General features: G+C 40.2%; 2 protein-coding genes across 3 annotated transcripts in view; one reads left to right on the top strand and one right to left on the bottom strand.

Moving 5' to 3' along the window:
- The window catches only part of LOC117826762 (5'-AMP-activated protein kinase subunit gamma-2-like), a 28,247-nt gene extending 21,944 nt beyond the window's left edge, over positions 1–6,303 (top strand). For both annotated transcript variants that reach the window (XM_034703068.1, XM_034703069.1), the window contains one exon: positions 4,899–6,303. In XM_034703068.1, the coding sequence (XP_034558959.1) occupies positions 4,899–4,930 (32 nt within the window). In that variant the 3' untranslated portion in view covers positions 4,931–6,303. The remainder of the gene's footprint in view (positions 1–4,898) is intronic.
- Positions 6,304–9,748: 3,445 nt separating this feature from the next.
- The window catches only part of bcl2b (BCL2 apoptosis regulator b), a 28,648-nt gene continuing 15,822 nt past the window's right edge, over positions 9,749–22,574 (bottom strand). Inside the window, exon 2 of the mRNA XM_034702406.1 lies at positions 9,749–12,353. Within this exon, the coding sequence (XP_034558297.1) occupies positions 12,219–12,353 (135 nt within the window). The 3' untranslated portion in view covers positions 9,749–12,218. The remainder of the gene's footprint in view (positions 12,354–22,574) is intronic.

Raw genomic sequence — 22,574 nt, 5'->3', positions numbered from 1 at the left:
TAGACATACCTTTTTTTTTAGAAGCAGCTTCAAAGTGTCAATATTGGCCAGTTAGTTGATTTTTGGGAGGTGTTTGAAAAGTGTTTTTTGCAGAGATAGGATAATTTAGATAAACCAGATGTCTTCAATAGGGCTAAAATGTATTTATCGTTATTCATTAATTTCAGGGAAATTTTTCTGACTTCTTTTTATTTTAAATACATTAACATCTTGTAGGAATGCACGATATTGGGTTTTTTGCTGATATCCGATATGCCGATATTTTACAACTCATTTAGCCGATCACCAATACCAATAATTTTTTCTGCACACCTAATTGCAGAGATCATCATTTCTCTTCTGTATTGGAATTAGTGTACAGTATTATGGTGATACTCTTATCACATTTGTTATGTAATATTCATTTCTTGTGCAAAATAAGAAAAATACTTAATACTTACGGTTTAATCTTTAACAGTAAATGTGCCTAAATTAGTCAGCTCCATGTACCTTACAGACTGCTGCTTAAATTCATTTAATAATTTAATTTAACTTAAAACATGAGCCCAACATGTGTGCATCAGCCCATTATTTTATCGGTTAATTATATCGGGGGGTATCGGCATGTTCAGCCTTAGGAATAGAAAAGTGGCAAGATATTAGGGATGCAACATTATTATCGGCACGTTATCGTTATTGGCCGATTTTGGCTTAAAAATGAACATCGGCCAATAACGATAACGTGCCGATAATAATGTTGCATCCTTAATATATTGCCACTTTTCTATTCCTAAGGCTGAACTGGGACCAAAGAAATCTGCACTTTCATTTTTGGCCCACACCAGCCCCAAACATTTTGCCAAACATAACCCAGCAGTGGCTCCTTAAACACTGTGTCACTCTTGGCTGACTCCCTGATCAATAAGGGTTACTGAGGAGTACACACTATCCAAACTCAAACAGAAGTATGTGTAATGATCACAGAGAGTGCTGCCTTAAACATCTATAGCAGTATCATGGTGCAACAGTATCATATGTCTGTGAAGGTTCTCAGTCATTCAGGTCATGGTAATCCAAAGCTTGATCTGTAAAGCATCTGGACTGGTAGAAATTCTTGAAGACGTTTCTCCTCTCCTCCGAAAGGCTTCTTCAGTTCTGACCAGACTGGTGAAACGTCTTCAAGAATTTCTACCAGACCAGTTGCCTTCCAGATCAAGTTTTGGAACAGTATCATACGTAATAATAACACACTGACAGTGACCATTCACTGTGGCATTAAAAGCTTAACTATTAAAAGAACTATGACTTGATTTTGATGATGATGTAGGACTTTTACTTGTAGTTGATTATTTTTACATGCTACCATTACAAGTAAATGATAAATAATAAGCTTTAATGATAATGTTATTACAGTTAGCCTTCATTACTGATTACTGTAACCTATTGCACAGTCTTTTGGCCTTCATCTCTAAAACGGTAACACTCAGTCGCTGCTACATCACTCTCCGTGCTCACTTTGTCTCTCTGCTCCACGTAACTTACACCAGTCTGATCCTCCTCCTCCCTGCATGCTTTGTTGTGGATGGTTTTTCTGCACTCTCAGTTTCTGGAGTGGATCACCTGTAGTCATAAAGGAGATGCGAGTGAAAGTTTTGACAATTCGTTTTGTGTGATTTGCATGACTCCATATAACTTCTGATGAGTATTGTTAACAGAGCAGACACTTGAAGGAGAAAAGGCAGGGCGGAAAAAAGCTGCGGTGTGAGAGGCGTAGTGTGAGTGTGGGGAAGAGAACTGAAGGGAGGCAGGTTGAGTAGATTGTAGTCATTTGTGATAACACAATATAAGTTAGAGAAAATACACTGAAAGCCATATTAGAGAATAATGAGGATTTGACCCACAAAATGAAAGAGGGGGGTAAATGTAATAGTTCCTGGACAAGAAGAATTTTGTACAGGCAAAGCAGACATTTTAATCCTCAGTAATCATGTCACACGTTTTTTTTTAAATATGGGATGACCAAAATCATGATCAAAATTATGTACAACCCTAGTATCTACCACTCTTTGAGTTATCTCTAAATGTGCTCATAATGAGTAGATTCAGAGAGGATTAGGGCAAAACGTTGTATTTACCTCTAAGTTAACTCATTTGTTGATGCGTTTTCAAATGCACTGAATAATAAAGAGAAAAGCATGAAATGCTGTGAGATTCGTTTGGAATAAGAATGAATCTTAAAAATACTCCACAGCTTTGAAGTTTAATGGATGCAAAGGGATGGGTACTAATGTGTTTGTGAACTCGACAGCGTGAACTGAGGACGAAAAATTAAATCAAACTGAATGAATCAAGACCAGCTTCAGGTCTGTGCTGATTCTCAAGGCAAACCTCCCTTCATCTGTCTCACTTCAATATCAGGGTGTAAATTAGGAAAAACAGCACGTCAGCAAAAACATGACCATAGCAGATGTTATCAGGCTTAGTTCAAGAGAATTTGGTTGTTTCCTCTTTGCTCCTCTAAGCTTTTACTCAAAGTCTGTCCCTCACAGAAGATAAGAGTCAGCTCAGTCTATCGTTTTGTCAGTTGTATTTGATCGGAGGATCTGATAAGCTTGTTAAGAAGAACCTCTATAGACAGATCTCTTGATATACTTCTAATCTTAGATGTTGTCATTCAAATCAAACTAAATTCTTGATCTTCATCCAGTGAGCATTTTCCATTAAAATGACAACTAAAAATAAATACAGCCACCATTGAAAAGAATATAGAAACTGGATGAGTGTTTTCAATGGTTGTCAGTTGAAGAGGTTGTTTTAACGTTTCTGATTGGACCAGTTTGCAACAGGAAATCTGCTCACGCATTCGCACTCTTTAGAGACGATGCATCTCATGTACATGGCAGCAAAAATGATCAGATTACAATGCAGTCACCAACCCAAAAAAGCATAATAGGGCAGCAGGATGCAAACTTATGGCTCCAAGCTTGAAAGTCTGCAGCTTAGCGCTGTCAGCCTTTTAGCTCTTATCATCACTGACGTCTTTCAGGTACATTCAACAACGTCAGGGGTCCTTTTGCCATCGTAGTCAGGGCTGTGCAGCTAAAGTACCAGGGCATGCACAGCCTGCTTTTTTCTTCTTCTCTTTGTAACGTCTCTGAATCTTATGTTTAATCAATCAGTCAATCTTTATTTATATAGCGCCAATTCACAACAAGTGTTATCTCAAAACACTTTTACAAACAGGGCAGTTCTAGACCGTACTCTGTTATATTATTAACAAGCCAACATCAGGATAAGCTCCAGTCCCATCTTACAGACAGGACTCTGTCTAATCTCATCTTAATCCACCATGAGCAGAGCACTTTGCAGCATTTAGCAAGTTACAGTGGCAAGGACAAACTTCCTTTAACAGGCAGAAATCTCGCGCAGAACCAGACTCATGTTACACAGCCGTCTGCCTTGGCCGAGTTGGAGATGGAAAGAGGGATAGAGGAAATGAAGAGAGATAGAGAAATGATAGTTGTTAACAGCAGACAGTAAAAAAGTGCAGTATGTTGACATTACGTCTTTGCGTTGACAGGATTCACACTACCGCTGCAAAATAACTTTGGAGGAATACCAGAACAATGCCTGTCCTTCTCTCACCCCTAAAGTAAATACTTATCAAAATGAAAGACAAAAACATGTTTTCAGACGCATTTATGTAATAACCATATTTTAGGTCTTGGATGATTAGACCTGATCCTTGATGTTGATGATGAAATCCTGGTTAGTGTTCAGTTGCAAGTCCTGTTAATATTCTGTAAAAATCTCAATAGGGTAGGTACAAATCAAGCTTTGCCTTCTTCTTTTTTGCTTCATCTGAATAAAGTTAGCTTCACCAGAGGCACAGAAAATGTGCTCACAGAGGCCATGTTCTCATGTGAAGACAGTCAATGGGCTCTGAGATTGCTCTGTCTGCTAAATCTGGAGGACATTTGTTCCCTAAAACCTGTGTCAATATGGGTCAGGTTCCAAAAAAGATGAGTTGGTTGTTCTTCTATTTAGAACTTATGGTTTGCTGTTAGAATTTTACCCGTTGAAACAAAAACACACAAACACCAGTGAAGTTGTTGTTGGTGGTTTCAGTCATTTGGTTTGAACAGAGACTGCATCTAAACCCGTTCCAAGCTGACATTTAATAATTTGTAAATTCTGCTCAGTAACAGTATGTTTGGCTTTCACTCGATGTGCCTGCGTTTTGCCAGTAGCAACACATGACTTTGATGTGAATATGTTTGTATGATACGCTTGAAAGCAAATAACAGGTGTTTGCATAATTAAAGTGATTTCAGTGTTGGAGATGGTGTGTGTTCAGGCTGTAGCTCTGGTGTTGCTGCTTGTCTGATGAGCTCTCTCCACTGACTTGACACTTAAAAGGCAAAGGTTCACTGGTCAAATGTTTCTAACATAATCAATTCTACAGAATAACACAACCCCAGTTATTTAACTAACCAGTCTTCTGCTGCTGCTTCTTCTCACTGGGTCTAACAAAGTCCGATGAGGATGTGGTTCAGGACTTCAAAAAGAATCATAAATCATGTTTTCAAAAACAGGAAGCTCAGTTTAGACAGACATGTCTACATGAGGGCAGATTTAGCTTACGCCTGCTTTTATTGACTTTTTTTCAGCTGGTCGTATCCACTCAGAAATGGGGAGTTGTGCAATGTTGAATCATTTCAACGTTGATTCTGACATACAAATATTTCCAACTGGAAATATCATAACTTTAAAAGCCTAAATATTGTGTGTTCCCAGTGACAACCTGGAACAGAAATGCAAATGTATCTGAACAATAAACTTTGTAACAGAATATAGATCAAACATCAGTATTCTGTGTGTGTTTCGTCCTAACTTTTTCTTCTTCTTCTTCTCTGCAGATGCCTGTAAGGAGGAGAACTTGCCTGAGTGAGAGGGAGGAAGTCACAGTGGAAGTGGAGATGTGGTGGAAGTAAATAAGTCTGATGGTTGAGGTAGGGAGCGCGAGGCTGAGCAGAGCAGAGCCGGTCCAACGGTCCCAGAGATGCCTGCAACTGATGCACTATAGAGGCTTAGAAACCAAAGAGCTAGACAGCTGAATGAAGTGGAGTTCCTGCACTGAGGATTGGTATACCTGAATTAATCATATTTTTTTTTTTTAGAACACTGATCAAACACACACACACATACACACACACACAGAGGGAGAGAGAGATGTAGAATAGTCACCAAAGGTGGAAGAGTTGATACATTTGGGTGTTAGGATCATGCTGCTGTCATCACTTCAATTTCACCCACATCTCGATGATGATGAATGTCACGGCCTCCAGGTGAACCCAGATTCTCCTCAGTATATGATGAAGAAAGGCAAACATACATATATGCAACTTCATTTTGGTTAGCGCATTTACATGTTACCAATAAAAGGCTGTTTAATGACTGTTTGCAAAATTCAAAAAAATCAATTTGCAAGTGCCAATACAGATGGATTGATGCCCAATCTTTATTTGTGCCTTTTATTTCCCTTCACGTACGAGTTAAACCTGTCTGTATTCGTGTCTTATGGACCTTTTAATGTCAGATGAGTGCAGTTATTTGAATTACTTTTAAACACTTGTAAGATATGAATGTAAAATTGAAGAGGTTGCAAATTCTTCCCTCTGCGTCAAAAGAGAACAAGACTTCTCTGATTTTCAAAACCATTTTCGTAAGGGTTGTGGATTTCTTTTGTAAACGCTGAATAAGAAAACAAAACTTCAGATACAATCAAAATCCTTTCAGCACAAAAAAGCAGAGGTCAGACGCAAATATGACTGTACATTGAAGATATAGATACTAATGGCCAAGAACCTGCAGTGAGCAGCAACTAGAATGCATTTTTGTAACCGTACTACAAGACCCCAAAATGTCTTTTTTAGATGGTTACTATTTTTTGTACATTTCTTTCTGTTGCTTTAAAACCTCAGGCACTCAAAAACATGCAAATTAAGGCAGATATCTCAGCTGTAGCTCGACAGGACTCATCTCCATCTTTGACTGTAAATAGGATTGTTTTGGGGATACATGTCACATAAAGCTTTATTTTTATGAATGTGTCAACATGTCTAGAGAGACTGCAATTTTAATGTTATTTTTGTAAATATATTGTGGCAATATGTCCGGTTCAAAAGAGACTTTGTATCAGATCAACGTGTACTGTAAATGTGCAAGCATGAGAAACTACACTTCAGCAGTATGAATGTTCTTTGTTTTACTTTTTCTATTTTTCTGGCTGCAGAAAAATAAATGGACACTGAATGTACTTTAGAGCTGTGTTCAGTTTTTATTCACCTTGTTTTTTTATGGTCCAATGATGTATGTCTGCCACCTCATCAGATACTCCTTCATTTCAGGCCTGAGACACATGGAATGTCTTCCATGGACTCATAACACTGCAGATAGAAAACACAGTTTCTCTGTTGTATCTATGGAATGTAAAAACATACAAAGTGGTGATTGCTTTATTCTTGGTGTGTTTGTCAAACTTGGCATTGACACTACAACTACAAAGGTGACAGAAACATGATGATTAACAACCAAGGCACATTGTTTCAACAGTTGACTGAGGTAGGTGGAGAGCAGAGATGCTGTAGTTTCTGGTTGTTTTTCTTGACAAATATGCAAATATAAAGACATACAGTATGTCCAAAATGTACACACCTCCATGGTAGAATATCATGATTCCCATTAACTTTGACTCCTGAACAAACAAACATCAATATAAACAGAACTAATTTGTAATTTTATTTTTTGCTGCATAACTGCCCCTACAATTGTTGAAAAGCAGGGTTTTCCCTTGATTTTTCTTATTGAAAACTGTATATCAGGGTGTTTGTTTTCTTAATCAAACACCTTAAGATGTTCCCTTTGGCTTTAGAAAACATGAAGGCATATTATTTTGCAAATTTCTGACATTTTATGGATCAAACAACTTGATGCAAAACAGCAAAAACTTAAATGGACATTAAGTGAGAGATTTTAGACTTTAGACTTTAGACTAGACTATACACTTTAGTGTCCCATTGGGGAAATTATTTTTTCACAGCACCCTCTGCGTTTCCACAGACATATACAAAGAAATTCACGAAAAACATACATTGCTCAACTCCACTAAAACTATCCACAATGGCATCAACACTCAAACAGAGAAAGTGGTGTTATTCAGCAAGGCCTGTTGTTCAGGGTCACTATAACAGCAGGGATCAGGCTCTTGCCAAGGCGAGCCCTTCTACACCTCGGTACCCTGTACCTGCGCCCTGAGGAGAGTGGGATGAGGATGGTGTTTAGTGGATGTGTGATGTCCTGTTCTAATGAGGTTGCGATGCGTCTGATGTTCCCTGTGGTTTAAGTCTGTGAGGTTTGGTGTGGGGAGACCGATAATTTTAGAAGCTGTTGTGGTTATGCGTGTGAGTTTGGCCTTCTTTTTAACAGATAACATGTTGTAGAAGCAGGTGGAACAGTACAGGAGGATGGATTGGATCATGCTTTGAGTCAGCAGCAGGAGAAGAGGGGGGGGGGGAAGCACCTCAACCCAAAGCATGAATTAGGTCAATGTCCAAATGTATAATATTATTATCGCTACTACTTATGGATGAAGTCATTTTGTACTGAAACGCAACTGAGACAGAGACGTATTCCTGTTTTAGATTGCAGGACAGGATCTATCTCCACTGTCTGTACAGAGATGGAACAGGAAATTATTATTATTTACCCAGTCTCAAGACCAACCTGAAAGTAAACTAATACTTTTGCCACAGTGTCAACAGGCAGGAAATATACCTGAGCTCCTTTCTGATGATAGGTTTGATATGACATAATTAGCATACCGTTGTTGTGGGGTTTTGACCAATCATATAAATAATCATCATTCAGAAATTCATCTTTCTCTGTCTTGGTCAAACAGACAATAACCAAACCTCTTGTTACACATATCAGGAAGGACTTCTGCAAGTGTTGCAACTATTTCCTATTTTTTTTATTTTCAACACTCAAAGCCAAGTAACAGAAAAAGCAGCTCCTCAAAACACACTTAAAAACAACGTCATGGTTTGTGCACAGAATGTTTTTTTTTCTAGCCTTTAACCAACATCTTGTTGGTTTTGCTGCAGATCAGCTTATTCCCTGTATAGTTACCCTGTATGCTTTCCATGTCTTCTTTCCTTCTGATTACCATACTGCATTGGATTTAAGATTTCCTATCATACAACCTTATTTTCATTAGACATTCCTGTGAGGAATATTGTAAACCATAGAAGGCTGAACAGTTGTCATTAGAGCTGTAAGATGTTGAGTTTTCAGGCCTGAAGCTTTTTCTCTTCATGGCAGGCTGCCCTCAGGATATTTAAGTGCAGGGATTGGCAGCCATGTGCCAGAGAAAGCTGAAGGCTAAAGCTGTTAAAGGTTGGTCCTCCATAGTTGAAGACTATTTCCTCAATAAAGTAAGCGTTATTTCTCCTAAATGAAGTAGAAATAAGCCACTTTTAGGACTGAAGTTTCCTGATCATTTAAACCCTGCAGCCACAAGGTGACACTGTAGTACACAGCACAAGTTCAAGACTACAACCAAAAGCAGTTGATCCCATTTTAGTGGGATAAGTAACCACCTTTACTCATTGAATATTTACATTCCATTAAGAGATGAATGATTTTTAACGCACTGCTTTTTTTTTATATCTCTTTTTAGGAAATTGCTAGATTTCAGCAGGAAGTTTAATGCAGCAGAGGTTGCCTCTAAATGAGGGTAAGGTACTGTGAGTAGGATCTGATGGACTTCCAAATGAGGCCTGAAACTGGACCAGACTTTACTCCAGACAATCTGCTTTGATCTCCCAATCTCCCCTGTGATACCCGGCGCTGGGAAAGCCTCCTCTACACCTTGTAGCCCTAAAGCAGAAGAGGCAGGAGGGCTTTGCCATCCTCCCCCTTCCTCTTCTCCTCACTGCCCATCTCTTTCTTTTACACACACACACTCACAGTGAACATCCACACCCACACTGGACCCTCTTTTGAAAGTCTAGGGCTTGATTTAAAATTCCTCTTCAGAGCGTGTCATGCATTTTATATGCATGGCGAGTGGGAGAGAGAGGAGGGATTGCGTGGAGGCTCCAGCCCAAATGAACTTCCCTATGCTGTTGGTCTCCTCAGGGATATATATATATCCACGCACATACACACACAGACACACACACACACTGTCTCCTACTTCTCTCTCCTCATTTTCTCGCACCCACTCAACTCTTTCAACATTAGTTTTACTGCATCATGCTTTTCACAAATTCCAGTGAGCAGCACACAAGTGCTGTAGCCTTTGAAGACAAGTGTGATCAGAACAGAAGCAGGGGGTGTATATATATATATAAAAAATAAAAAAAACCTGGCCGCAGGGCATCTTGGGGTTTTTGCACTCGTGTTTAGCAGCGTATGGAGCAGAAGAGGGAGGCTGACAAGTGCAGTGTTTGGGGACAGCTTTGATGTCTGATGGGGTGCGGCTTGCTGCTCCTTTCCAAGGAGACTGTCACTTTGACACAAGCAGGCTCATATTTACAGTTTTACAGTTCATAGCTGCAGATAGAAATAAAATAATCAAATAAAAAAAACACTGTTGATCCACTTCTCTTCAGCGTAACATCTCTCATTCCCTTTCTGTCTTGCTGACACACTCAGAGAACAAGCTGAGAATCGATAAAAAAGCAGACACAACATGAACTCAGACTGCAGCTGCTTGAGAAATCTGGTTTATTAGGAACAATATGATCCCGCTAGCTTATCGTGGATATAGCAGTAAACAACAGAAACACAATTCACTTTATTTAAGTGCTACAGGATTGTGATTATAGACATAAAACAGTACAGCAACCATAGTGTCTACATTCATATATGCACAGAGAATATAAAAATTACAGTATATTGCTGTTAGACTGTTTTCCTCTTACACACACATCACTACGAACAGCACACACTGGGCTGTTTTAATGACATTAGGTTGGTTTGTGGTGATAACTGAGACAAGCTTTAAATCCGGCAGGTTGACCTTTTAAAGAGAAGCACTGAGTTATCATCGGAGCACGATGTTAAGCTGATATATTACAGTAACACTAGACAAAACCCTCACTGAATAGACTCAGCAACGGAAAGCGACATGTATTCTTGTTAAGCTACCATTTATTTTTAAATTAAAGATGAATACAAGTTAACTTTGGTTTCCAGCTCTCTAGAACTATACTGTAAATCTGTGGCAGTTTAAGCTGTAAGGAAAAGTTAAAAATCGACAGTATAGCAGCCTTAAGCCAATATGAATACGACACATAAATTCACTTTTTAAACATTTTTCTTGTTATAGTAGCAGCCAGGAAGAAAATGACATTACAGTGTGATTCCGTAGAATAGAAAAAAGTGAAAATTAATTTTTCATCAAAGTCCTGTTAAAAAATCTGTGATCTTGTACCTCTCAATAAATAGAAAACACAACTTTTTCCACTGTTATTTGTTATCTTCTAGCCTATTCTGTTATAAATAGGATTACACACAGTGAATTTCTGTGTGACACACAGCATCTTTCCTCCATGCAACAGAGAAGTTGAAGATTTTAGATGACAGAAAGAAAGAAAGAAAGAAAGAAAGAAAGAAAGAAAGAAAGAAAGAAAGAAAGAAAGAAAGAAAGAAAGAAAGATAACCACTTGTCCAACTTGCTAAGTACTGTAGACAACAAAATATTTTGGAGCCTGTGAGCGTTTCCTAAATTTCTATCCGACTGTAACACAAGACAAACATCGATAAAACAGGCTGAGAGGAGCGAATCAATGACGGGATGCATCAGTGAGACCAGGAGAGGAGGGACATCTCAGGTTCCAGCACGCGGGACACACTGGCTTCTGTCCTAAAAATGAAACCCTACTGCAGAGGCCAGGCGAGGTCTTCTCAGTCCACGTCAACACGCGTCTTTGTTCAAGTGGATTCTTGCATTACAGAGTCACTGTGAGGCCCCGAGGATTCATGCTGACAACCCTCAGTGAGCCCAAACAATCTGACTATGAATGGACCAAGTTAAAAATGAATAAGCTGCCGCAGAGGTAGAAAATAGAAAAGAAGTGATAGTTTTTAGAAATGCATGATGATGCTTTTAGAGAGGATGCTTTTAGTCGTTCATGTCACTTTGCTCAAGGAATGCACTTTGAAATTTGTTGCTTGGGTACTTCTTTCTTAAGATGCAGAATGGAATCTGTTTGCTTCTTCTTCTTCTACCTTACTTTTTTTGTGCAGCGCTCAACTTTTCTGAGTATATGCATTAACAGTTGACATTTTTCTGCAGCACAGGCTTCTTTTGCATCACTCCTGGAAAAAAAATCTCCTCTTTTTCTGAAGTAATACCGTAATTTGGGGTTTGCTGCAAAAGTTAACACCAAAGTAAAAGCCAAATGGCTTCCTGCCAAACCTCAGTCTTCCACTTGCTCTTCTTCTACATGTTTAAGTCCAGGCAGGGTGTGTATAATGGTGCAGTGTGTTCAGAGTTCACTGGAGCTGTCTGAAGCAGTAGACACACAAACTCGCTGGTTGTAGCGAGCATTTTCCATTATACATTCTGAGCAGCTGTTCTGCTCGGTGGAGGAAGTCCTTTGAAGGACGGCTGCAGGGGTGGGGTGGAGTGGGTAACTGGAGTCAGTCACAGTTCAAACAGGGTTCTTCACCCTAACAAGCAGGGGCGGGGCCTTCGCCGCTTCCTCCCCAGTGTGGGCTGTCATTGTCCTTAACCCCCCCATCATCAAGGCCTCCAAAATAGAGGTCCCGCATGAGCTGTGACACATGCAACGTCTAAGCTAACACTCAACATTCATGCTATAACTAGTACAGAAGCAGGCAGAACAAAAAATAAATCCTCCTCTCTCCTCAGTTGTTCCCAGCTTAGTGCGATTACATCTAAGCTGCCTCTTTTCCAGTACGTCCTTTTCTCAGTTCAGGCCGTGCATCTGGCTGCTCCAGTTGTTTTTGATTTGTGTCTGTTTTGACGTGAAGGGGCGAGAAAGAGGGAGTTTTTCTGAGCGAGGGCTTTGAAGAGAGCCAGATTCGGAAGAATCTGAAGGTTGTCTCTGAGGGGTCAGGGGCGTCTTTAAAAGAAGAAACAGGAGGCATAAGGAATAAGAGGAGGAGGAGGAATAAAGTCTTGCTTGTAGAAAAAAAGGGCTTGTTCACTTCTGTGTAAGGTACGCGCCGATGGTGAGGCTAGCTGCCCCGAGTGCTGCCAAACCGAACACAGTCTTAATGGAGGGCCAGGAGCAGAAGACGGAGTCCCTCTGTCTGTCGTACAGCTCCACAAAGGCATCCTGAGAGAGGGAGAGAGACAGACAGTTAATTGAGCTGTCAAAGAATGTGTTTACCTATGTTTGCATTCTTGCCTCAGCTGGTTATCTGATGAGTGGAGTCTACAGGTAAACAACAAAGGCGTTTCAGTGGCATTGTTCCCACTGAAGATGTAAATCTTAAAGAGAAAACAAAGGCACAATTATATAATAAAAAAAGTCTTGAGTCTTGCTCCCACATATGAGCACTGTTGTGATCGACTGTTATTGCTCCTGTCACCCAATCCTTTCATATATAGGAGCATCTAAAAAGGCCTGGAAAATTACAGATAAAATAAACAAACAGACTGTATAGAGTCATAAATCCTGCATAAAACCATGGACAGCAAAACCGCTGCCAAAACTTGAGTGAAGCCAAAACTTTTAGAGCTCCCCCTGGTGACTGGTTGCAGTATCATTAATCAATCAGACTTTTTTTAATAAAGCCCTTTTCATACAATGGCATTGTAACACAAAGTGCTGTACATAAAAACAACCAAAATAGAATAAATTGAGAAAAGATCCCACCCCAAGCCCCGTCCCCAAACCCACCCCACAATCCTAAGGTTAAGAACACAATATATGCAAAAATAGTAATAAAAATAAATAAATAAATAAAAAAGAAGTTGCTGAACGAACTGAGGAAACGCTCTCATGATATCATAATGAGGAATCACTGGAGGTAAAATAAGATGTTAAAACTCAACACAGGAAATTAAAATCACCAAAATAAAAAATCTATTTTAAGAGAATAAAACACTAAAATATTAAACCATTACAAGAACATAAGATTCTATACTTAAAATAAATAAGTACATAAATAAATAAAATAGAATAAAAATGACTAAAATTTGAAATAGATAATAAATAAATAAATCAAACTGTTAGGAATAAAAATAAAACTCAGTTAAAAGCTCAGTACATGTCTTGAAGCCTGACTCCTCCACTGTAACAGATGGAACATGGGTCAAACTAGAAAATGATATTTCTGATTCATGTGCAGGTGTTTATTTGTGCAGGTATCTCAAGTTTGCAAGCTGAACAGGGGTGTCACCATAGAGCTGTGTTTCGAAGCGTGTGTGTGGGTGGGACATGAACTATTCAGACCATTAATCCTGCTTTTGTAGCCAGCCTCAAGTGGACACTTGAGGAACTGCAGTTTTTACGCACTCAAAAGAGGAGTTTGACACTTTGGTGCCACCAGGGGTTTTGGGTGTCATGAAAAAAACATTAAATTGAGGTCCACCACCTCACTAACACAAATGTTTGATTTTTTTAGAGCCCCAGTCAGTCACAGTCCCTTAGAGCTGCCTTAACTTTTCTGTCCAGTGTGGCACTCCTCATGCTGAGTACCTCTTAGGGTAAGTGAGAAAAAACATCTTTTTTAAACATTTGTGTGAACTGACCCTTTAAAATGTAAATCCCTTGGCCATCACGAAATATGGGTGGAAATGGAGTGTTATTACACTCTCACTCTACAAGAAGATCTGTAATGTTCATCAGCTCTCACACCTTCCTACGCACAACCTCAGACGCTCTTCATGCAGAGACACAACACACACAGAAACACACACTGAACAAACAGGGGAATCACTATTCACAACTGCACGTCGACAGATTTTGCTGGTTTTTATTTTCAGCATCTGGCCAAGCATTGCAGCACTCAGGCATAAATATATTAATGTGACTTGGAGGGGCTCGACTTTTTGCCGCTTACAGGAGTTTTAAAATGGGTCTGTTACAAATTGACCATGTATGTTAGATTCTGTTGAGCAAATACCACAGTTGTGTGTCTTATACAAGGAAATACAGACATCTGCTCATGAGCAGTGACAGCAGGAACAGCTGGACAGGAAGTCATGGTGCTAGGCTTGTTCTCCCACACGCACACATACACACAACACACAAAACACAATTTGATTATCTGGAACCAAACAAGAATAGAAGAATGAGTGTATGTTAGTGAGGCTTAATAGTGGATGTGTCTGTGTTTTCCTTTTGAATATCAAGTCTTTAAGCTAACCTTATTAGTAACAGTGATGTTAAGAGCAACATTTGATCTCTTTGATGCCTCTGTTATGAACTGAAACATGACCTATCTGTGAACAATGGTGAATTGTTAAGTTTAATTTACTAAAACATTACTGTGTCAGCCCCCATAGGAATGTATTATTATTCTATTTGAATCTATCTTGATTCAACTCAGTTTACCTACAGTAATTATGTTGTGTGTAATTCTAACTGGGATACACACGTTTAAATCAACCTTGAAGAGGAAGCAAAACTGGGTCATTGCACTCCACAAGTGTCAGATTTGAATATACAGTTTCTTTTTATCAAACAAAAAGTCAAATGAGGACTAAAAAAAAGGGAGACATCCATTCTGAAGTGCTTCAGGGAGACAAAAGTATTTCCTTTTCCCCTCTCCTCCCTTTCCGTCCTGTTGCATTCCTGAGGCTGGGGGTTAGCTGGTGACACAGAGGAGGAAGGATCAGCAGTTTCTTCCCAGTTAAAGCCCTCTGGTGTCTAAACACAGTGTGCTCTTAAATCAGTCAGCAATGTCTCAAACCACATGGCATTTCCTTTGTTGCAGCTGAGCGTTTTTAATTAGCTATTGCTAAAACAAGTCTACAGCCATGCTAGCAGCCCTCTGGGACTGAACTCATCACTAGATATAACTATACTGCCATGCTAATATGTAAAGCCTAAGCAGATTCATAATTCAATTGTTTTAATATTTATCATTTTTAACACCAAAGCGAGACATATTAGCATGCTAACATCTGCTTATTGGCTCTATTCACAAAGCACACCAGAAACTCATAGGAATGTCATTACATCATTACAATTTGGACTACGTAAGGCATAAATATCTAAACTAAGTTTTATGGCATTCATTTAATAGTTTTGAGGTATTTTACTCAATTCCAAGATGTAAGGCATTTGAAGATGCCGAAAAGTAAGTGAAATATTTGGGGTTTTTCACAGGAATCTGAAATGTTAACCAGAGTTTGGGGCCGTCAATGTGTTGTATAATGATATATTTTAACTGGATAGAGAAAAACACTGACATGCTGTTGGGATCAACAGAGTCATTAGGATTCATTCTCTTGAAACAATGAATGTATGTACCCAAATTTGTGCCAACCATGTGGCACATGTTGAAATATTTAACAATATAAATGAAAAAAAATGACCTTCTGGTGTTTTTGGTGGGAACATCAAGGATTATTAGAGTCATGAGGACATATCCCCTGGGGAACATGAATACCAATTAAAGATTTGCATGGAAATCCATCATTTTTTAAGATATTAAGGTTTGGACCAAAAGCCAACTGACACTGACATCCCATGTATCTTGCATGGCTAAAAGGGGAGAGCAAGATGTTTTATTTCAGTTCATTTTAGAGTACTTTGAACAGGCCCTGCTTTTCATTGAGGATACCTTTCACATCCGTTTCTAGATCCGAGTATTAATTAGAGAACAAGCTTCTCAGTAAGACCCCCAGCTGAAGTTCGATGTGTTAGTTGGCAAAAACACATCCTTCATCCTTTTTTCCACCTACTCCAGGAAAATCACATCTTGCTGAGGCATCAACTAAAACCAGTCACTGCGTCCAGCAGCAAGCACATGTGACTGACCACTAGCAAGGCTCCTCAAAATGGCAAACTCATGATGCGTGTCCTCAATATGTCCCAGACAGTCGGCATAGATTATCATCTATTTAAGTCTGAAACAAAAGCAGGCCAATTACAGTAAGAGGTTTGTAAGAGCGGTGATGGATGTTTAAAAGAATCCCACAAGGGCACAGACGGTAATAACTCCACAGTGACCCAGGGGAGAGCCAGGAAGAGGAGATAGAGGAGGGCAGGAGGGAGGGAGGGTGTCAGGTGGATATCATGAGACTAAGGCATGCTCCACTTCAGCACAGAGAACTTTTTCACCCGCACGTTAGCAAGCCATGTTGCCACTACCATGTGAGAATTGTGAAAAACAAACCTCTCTATTTTTTCCTGTCCTCTTTTTACCTCTTCCTCCTTTTTTATTGACTTTTATTATGAAAAAGGAAAATAATAATAAGCAGCTGGCAAAGGAGGACACTGAAGGTTGACAGGGGGAGGAAAGGACAATTCATCACATCAACAAAAGACTCTATAATCCTCAAAAACTCATCTCATTGCCTGAAGCAAACCACCTGCCATCAGCAGCAGGTGTGCATCTGGGAAATAAAGTCCAGGCAGCAGTTCTCTACAGTATTCATTCTTTGGATCAATAGCTTTTTAAAGGTCACAGCCGCCCTACAGAAGCTGAGAATCCAATGGGAAAATACCTAGCTGAGTTTACACACTCCCTTTCCTTCATTTTTACTGCGCACAATGAATCCCTCAGAGACACACACATACAGAGTAAAGACTGAACAGTGAGGACTTGAGAGGATCCAGCACTCAGCCATGGGGTGGTAACTATCTGCCCGAGTGTCATGGTTACCCAGGCTTCACACATGATTTGCTTTTCCCACCAGCAGGAGAGAGACTGTCCTCGACCCCTGTTTTTTTTCACATGATTTGGACCTCTGGGCTTTTGCTCAGTGTCTTTCTCAACAACACAAAGAGATTCTTCAGTGCTGTTCTCCCTGGATGGCCTTACGCTATCTTATGGGCAACAGGAAATACCAAACATTTGCTAGTTCCTTTGGGTATCCCCACACAATTAGGAATGATACCTCGACTTGTGTGGAAGATAATGAGTCATTTTCTGCGCCTGGCTAGTTTGTTAAAACCCCAAGCTGCGCTTTTGCCAAAACAGTGAAAATGATTAGGCCGTCATCTCTGTTTTGGGACGTTACTGTGGGTAATTGCGGGCAGGATGAGACTGAGAGAAAAGGATGTGGGTTAAAGTTCAACTTGTAATTAAAGTGTCTTTTGTGGCTCTGCTGCTATTTTCACCTCTGAACCGAGCCTCCCCTACGCTCTGTTTATTTCCTAAACATTCACATGGTAAAGCACTGATAATATTGCATATGCCGCTGCCGCCGCCGCTCTTTGATTTCCTAATGAGCATCTTGCCGACTTATAAGCAGCCAATTAAAGTCAAACAAAACTCTCATTTCATGAGCTGTGGGGGAGTAATGGGAATACGAAAAATGCAAGCATGGCATTAATGTCCTTTACAATCGATCTGGTTTTAATGCAGACACAGATAAAAAAAAAAAAACTCTGCTCCAGACACAATAGGTGAGAGGACAGTTATCTGTCTGGACTCAAGGTCAGGCTCGATCAACTCTCTGGAGTGTCATTCATCGACTTGTCTAGCAAAAATGAGATGACGGAGGAGTTTGTTGGCTTTCTCATTAGCTGGTGAATCCCTGTGTGTCAGCACTGCCCAACAGCTTGGACAGAGCTGAGGACACTGAGCCCTTCACTGCACTGAGAAGATAATGCAACCCCTGGAAACAACAACTTCATATCTAAGTTACAGCAAGCTGGTCAAAAAGCAACAAATCTGAAAACACACCCAAGTAGTATTCTTTTTTTTCACATTTATTCACAGTGCGCTCAAATAATAAGGCCATTAATCAATAGTTCAATTAACAGCAAATTATAGAGCTTCCATTAGTTCAGAACTTTGGAAATATTTTCATTTGTTGACAAGGCAGGATGTTTGATGAGACAATTAGTATCACTGAAACTAGAGCTAGTTAGCTTAGCTAAGCACAAATACCCTAAACAGAGGGGAGGGCTAGTTTGGCTCTGTGGCTCCTAACCAAGCGGCAACCTCCAGTCCAAAAATATGAGTCCAATGCGGAAGTGCTAAAACTGCAGTTCATCGAGGATCCGCTTGAGGCTGGCTCTGGAAGGAACAGAAACCACATACACACCAATTCAAAATATCCGATCTTTACAGTAGAAACAAACATGTACGGGGGGGGGGGGGGGGACTTTTTACTAACCAATTTGAAAGATATTGAGAATACGAGTCTTCCAATAAGAGGCAAAGCTGACTTGATTGACAGGCGGGAACACTGTAGCTGTTGGCTAGGAGGCTCAAACTATGCCTCTTAATGTCACAATCACTCGACAGCCGCAATACGGCTGCCACGCCGATTGGCCTCAAAACAGCGCTTCAGAAACAGATGGGTGATGTCACGGATACTAGGTCCATATTTCATTCAGTCTATGCTCCTAACATGCTATATTCAGCTAGTTGGACAGTGACTCCAGAAGTGAATGATCCCAGTCAAAAAATGGTCAGTCCAAAAAACCATAATGATTTAATGTTTAAATAAGTGAGCGTTCAAGGCATTGGTAGATAATATGTAACTTTGAAACACAGCCATGCTCGCTTTACTTCACATTCTTTGTCGTGCAGAAGCTACTTGGCAGCTAGCTGTACCCTAAAATTCAGCTATCTTTCATACTGCAAGGTGAGTACTTATGATTCTTTTGTTTCCCCTAAATGCTGAACTACAACTTTCAGTCATTTTTCTTTGGGACAAAAAGGTGACGGACAAATAGTTTTAAAGGAACATATCTAGGGTTTGTACTAATTATTGAATGGTTTACTTTAGAATGCTAAGTGGGGGCTCTTGATATTTGTTGCCAGCATTTTTTCCCCTGGCATTGTACAGACCTAATGATCAGTTGATTAAGGTAAAAGCATGCTGATGAAATAATGAATATAATTATTGAGTGCCATCCTGATTGAATTTCATAATGTATTTTTGAGTAGGCGTAGAGAGCTGCTGAACTGCTGGGAGATGTTCAGCACATAGTGATAAAAAGACCTTCCATCTTTAATGGTTAAACCACAAGTAGATCTAGTGAAATGTAATTGACACTTGGCATCCTTTGAAATGCCTCACTTTTCAGAAAGTCCTATGAATTCAACACCCATTAAAACAACACCCTCCTAATAAATAGAAAATATGGTGGCTTTGGTGTAATGACTGTCTGCCTAATAAATACAGAACAGAAAGAAAGTCCAGACTTGAATCATAAGAAACAGGAAACCTTTTTTAATTTTCTTTCCCTTTGTTTTTTTTATGAAAGGTTTCAGGTTTCATACTTGTAAATGTACATTCATTGGACTCGACTGTAAAGGAAGAAACATCTTTGACGGCGGTGGATCCTACCCTTAAGGCTCATAAATATTCAAATTTACGTCAGCGGCGGCAGCATTTGTGTGTTTACAAAACAGCGCACTCTCCCGTGGGAGTGAGCCTGCTCTACTGGAACAAGAAACGTGATCGCCAGTAAATCACCCACACTCCTCATGACACTCTGTGTATTTTTATTGTCTCCATTTTTTATTGTCTGAACCAGCAGATAAATGAGGACTGTAACTTTACACAGGAGACTTTGGTTTCTTTGAAAAAGAATAACGCTTCACTTGTTTTTTTATCCCATCAAGGAGGCAAGAGGAGGAGGAGGAGAACCACTGGAGTTAAACCATCCAATTTGTGCAGTTTTTCTCAGAGAACAAACATTTTTTTTCCAAACAACAAACATTTCTGATGTATTTACCTAACCTTGACTGAGCAGTTATTCAATCCTTACTGGCCCTTTATTCTTGTTGAGCCCATTGATTTTTATTGACCAGCTTTGATCCAACATAAAATGAAGCAATGGGTGACCTTGCAGCCTCAGAGTGGATGGACGTAGACTGTGTTTGTTCTCCTTTCACTTGCTCTCTCCTCTCCACACACCTTACTGGAGCTCAGAGTGTATCACTTACAATCACTCACTTCTGCATGCAGAGTGAAGAGACATCAAAGCAGAGAGAAAGCCACAGAGAGACAATCCCTTCTCTCACAATAAATCTCAATCAATATCTTCCTTTTATTCTTTCACACAAGCCAGTGCTCTGATTTTAACCTTGAAACCTATTTCAGCCCGCACAATTGATCCAAAATCCTACACAGTTGCCCAAAAGTGGCACAATGGCTTCCTCAAATAGAGACAATGCAGCTGAAAGAGGATGTCTGCCTCATCTGGGGATGTCTGCACGGAGCCCAACCAGCCATCAGCGGAGGAGGAAGTGACAATAGTGAAACAGGACAGAAGCAGCAAGACTAATGTGCTGCTAAAAATATCAAGAAGCTCCATGCTCCTGGTTCAAGGCTACACGATCTAATAAAACAAGTTCTATTCCTGCCACTCTGCCAGATTTTAAAAGGCCAACCATGACGTACAAGACCAGAGGTAGAGAAAGGAAAAAGGCTGCTGAGTCATCATCCACACTTGCGGAGCTTGGTGTGTTTAGAGTGCATTAAACCTGGCTTGAGTGGCTTTTCAGTGAAGACAGGATGTCAGCCACTTGGACGACTGATAGCTCTGTGTTGTCTCAGAGGGAGCTCCATATATTACATCGACTGTTCCAGTGACGTCTTTGTGGCTTCAGAAAGCCATGTAAGTGTGTGAAAGCCAAAAAAATTGAGCTTTTTTTTTCTGAGCTAATCATGTGAAACCCACCATCTGTGGTTGTTCTATTCCAATATTGCACACAAGAATTTAAGGACACTTGTATGAAGAGCCACTTGATAAAATTTAAGTACTCTCTGTGGCATTCAAAACATGCAGAAGCACTCGGCAGGACCAAAAGGCTAAGCCATGTTCCATACTCTGCAGTTTGGGTTAATGATTAAACACAAGGGGAAAACTTTCACATTTCAAACTGCTCTAAAAGGCTTTAAATCAGCCCTGGATTGCTGTTAACAAGACCCAACACACCCCTTGTTTTGAAAAGACAAAGGGAAAAAAGTGCAGCCAAACCGCTCTGCTTGATTGGTCCTGATAGAGACCTCTGATAGAGACCGTGGGAACCAGAAGATTCCCAGGTGGCCTGTTGCTTCTCCTGTGACAAACAGAGCCCATGGGAGAGGCTCATTTCCTTTTACAGGGGTGGCATGCTGCATCAAGCCTAAAAAGACATATCCACTGACCCCTGCAGACCTTGAGACCACACAGCCACAGGATCAAATGCAGTGGAGCTGAAAATAGACCGACTGATCTAAGCCAAAAACGACTACTGTACTCTGTGAAATGAATGGGATGTGTGAGAACACCATCTGTAGCTTGCTTCATGTGCAGCCTGATTGTTCTGAACTCGAAATGAAGTCATTTTGTTTTGGTTATATTTGAAAGAAAGCATTCAGCTATTCCACTGCTTCAATGTGCTTTTGTTTCATGCCCTCATGTAACAGAATGACACAACCCCTATGTTCAAAGAGCTGTTTTTTTTAGGCAGAAGTGACTGGGAAAGCCTTTGTAAAAGAGCTTGACAGTTCAGTTACCATTAAGTCACTTCCTGTGCCAGATGCTGTGTGGATGACATCACCGTCTAGTTTTGAGACCAGAGTTTCTCTGTGACACAGACAAGTATGGTTAAATCACAGATTCTGTGTGGGTTACTAGGAAAGACATGAGGCAAGCCAAACATGCAGTCATACTAATACCGTGGAGAAAGGGTGGGGGAGGGAGTGCTACAGTTGGTTAGACACTGTAACTAAGAGATTTCTGTTTGTTTTGAACCATTAACTGACTCCTAAATCCAAGCTCCAAGTCTGAGAAGAAGCAAACTGTAACAAAAGGGTAAGTTTTATGGTCACAAAAAGCAGGAGTGTTGTAATTTTCCTTTGATGGAGCCCCCTGTAATTTAGGACGCAGTGCCAAACAAATCAAGCATAATATCGTCATCTAAGAATTAAATGTGTCAGGGAGGCAGAAAGTATTAGAACATCAAAGCCAGACGCCTCTCGTAGTCTCCTCTTTCAAACAGGAGACGTCTTGTAGAGTCGGCGGCTGAATGAAAGCTCCTTAGTTTTGGCAACAAGATATTGGAGCAGTTTACGTGATTGGAGCACATTGAGGCCAGGTTTCAGGTTCAGTGGTGTTCTCCATGTTGCCCATGTAAATTAGAGAGGCCGCAGTCTGGAACAGGGCACACAGTGAGCAGAGCGGAGCACATTGAGGGGCTCAGATGTCCAATAATGTCAGAGAAAACAATCAGGTGTTTGTAATGCGGCTCCCTGTGGAACACCTTTGAAGTGGCGAGTAAAGAAGGCACAATGAAAAGTCAAAGTGAGGACATCTACTGACAGTGATAGTAACTACGCACATTTACTCTAGTAGTGCGTAAAGCTTCTGAGGAGATTTTAGCTGGCTATGAAACAGACTGAAATTAATACTGATTAAACTACATGACCT

The sequence above is a fragment of the Notolabrus celidotus genome, chromosome 15, assembly GCF_009762535.1.
Source record: "Notolabrus celidotus isolate fNotCel1 chromosome 15, fNotCel1.pri, whole genome shotgun sequence".
In the NCBI taxonomy this organism is placed as follows: domain Eukaryota; kingdom Metazoa; phylum Chordata; class Actinopteri; order Labriformes; family Labridae; genus Notolabrus; species Notolabrus celidotus.
This window is presented reverse-complemented; position numbering and strand designations above follow the sequence as displayed.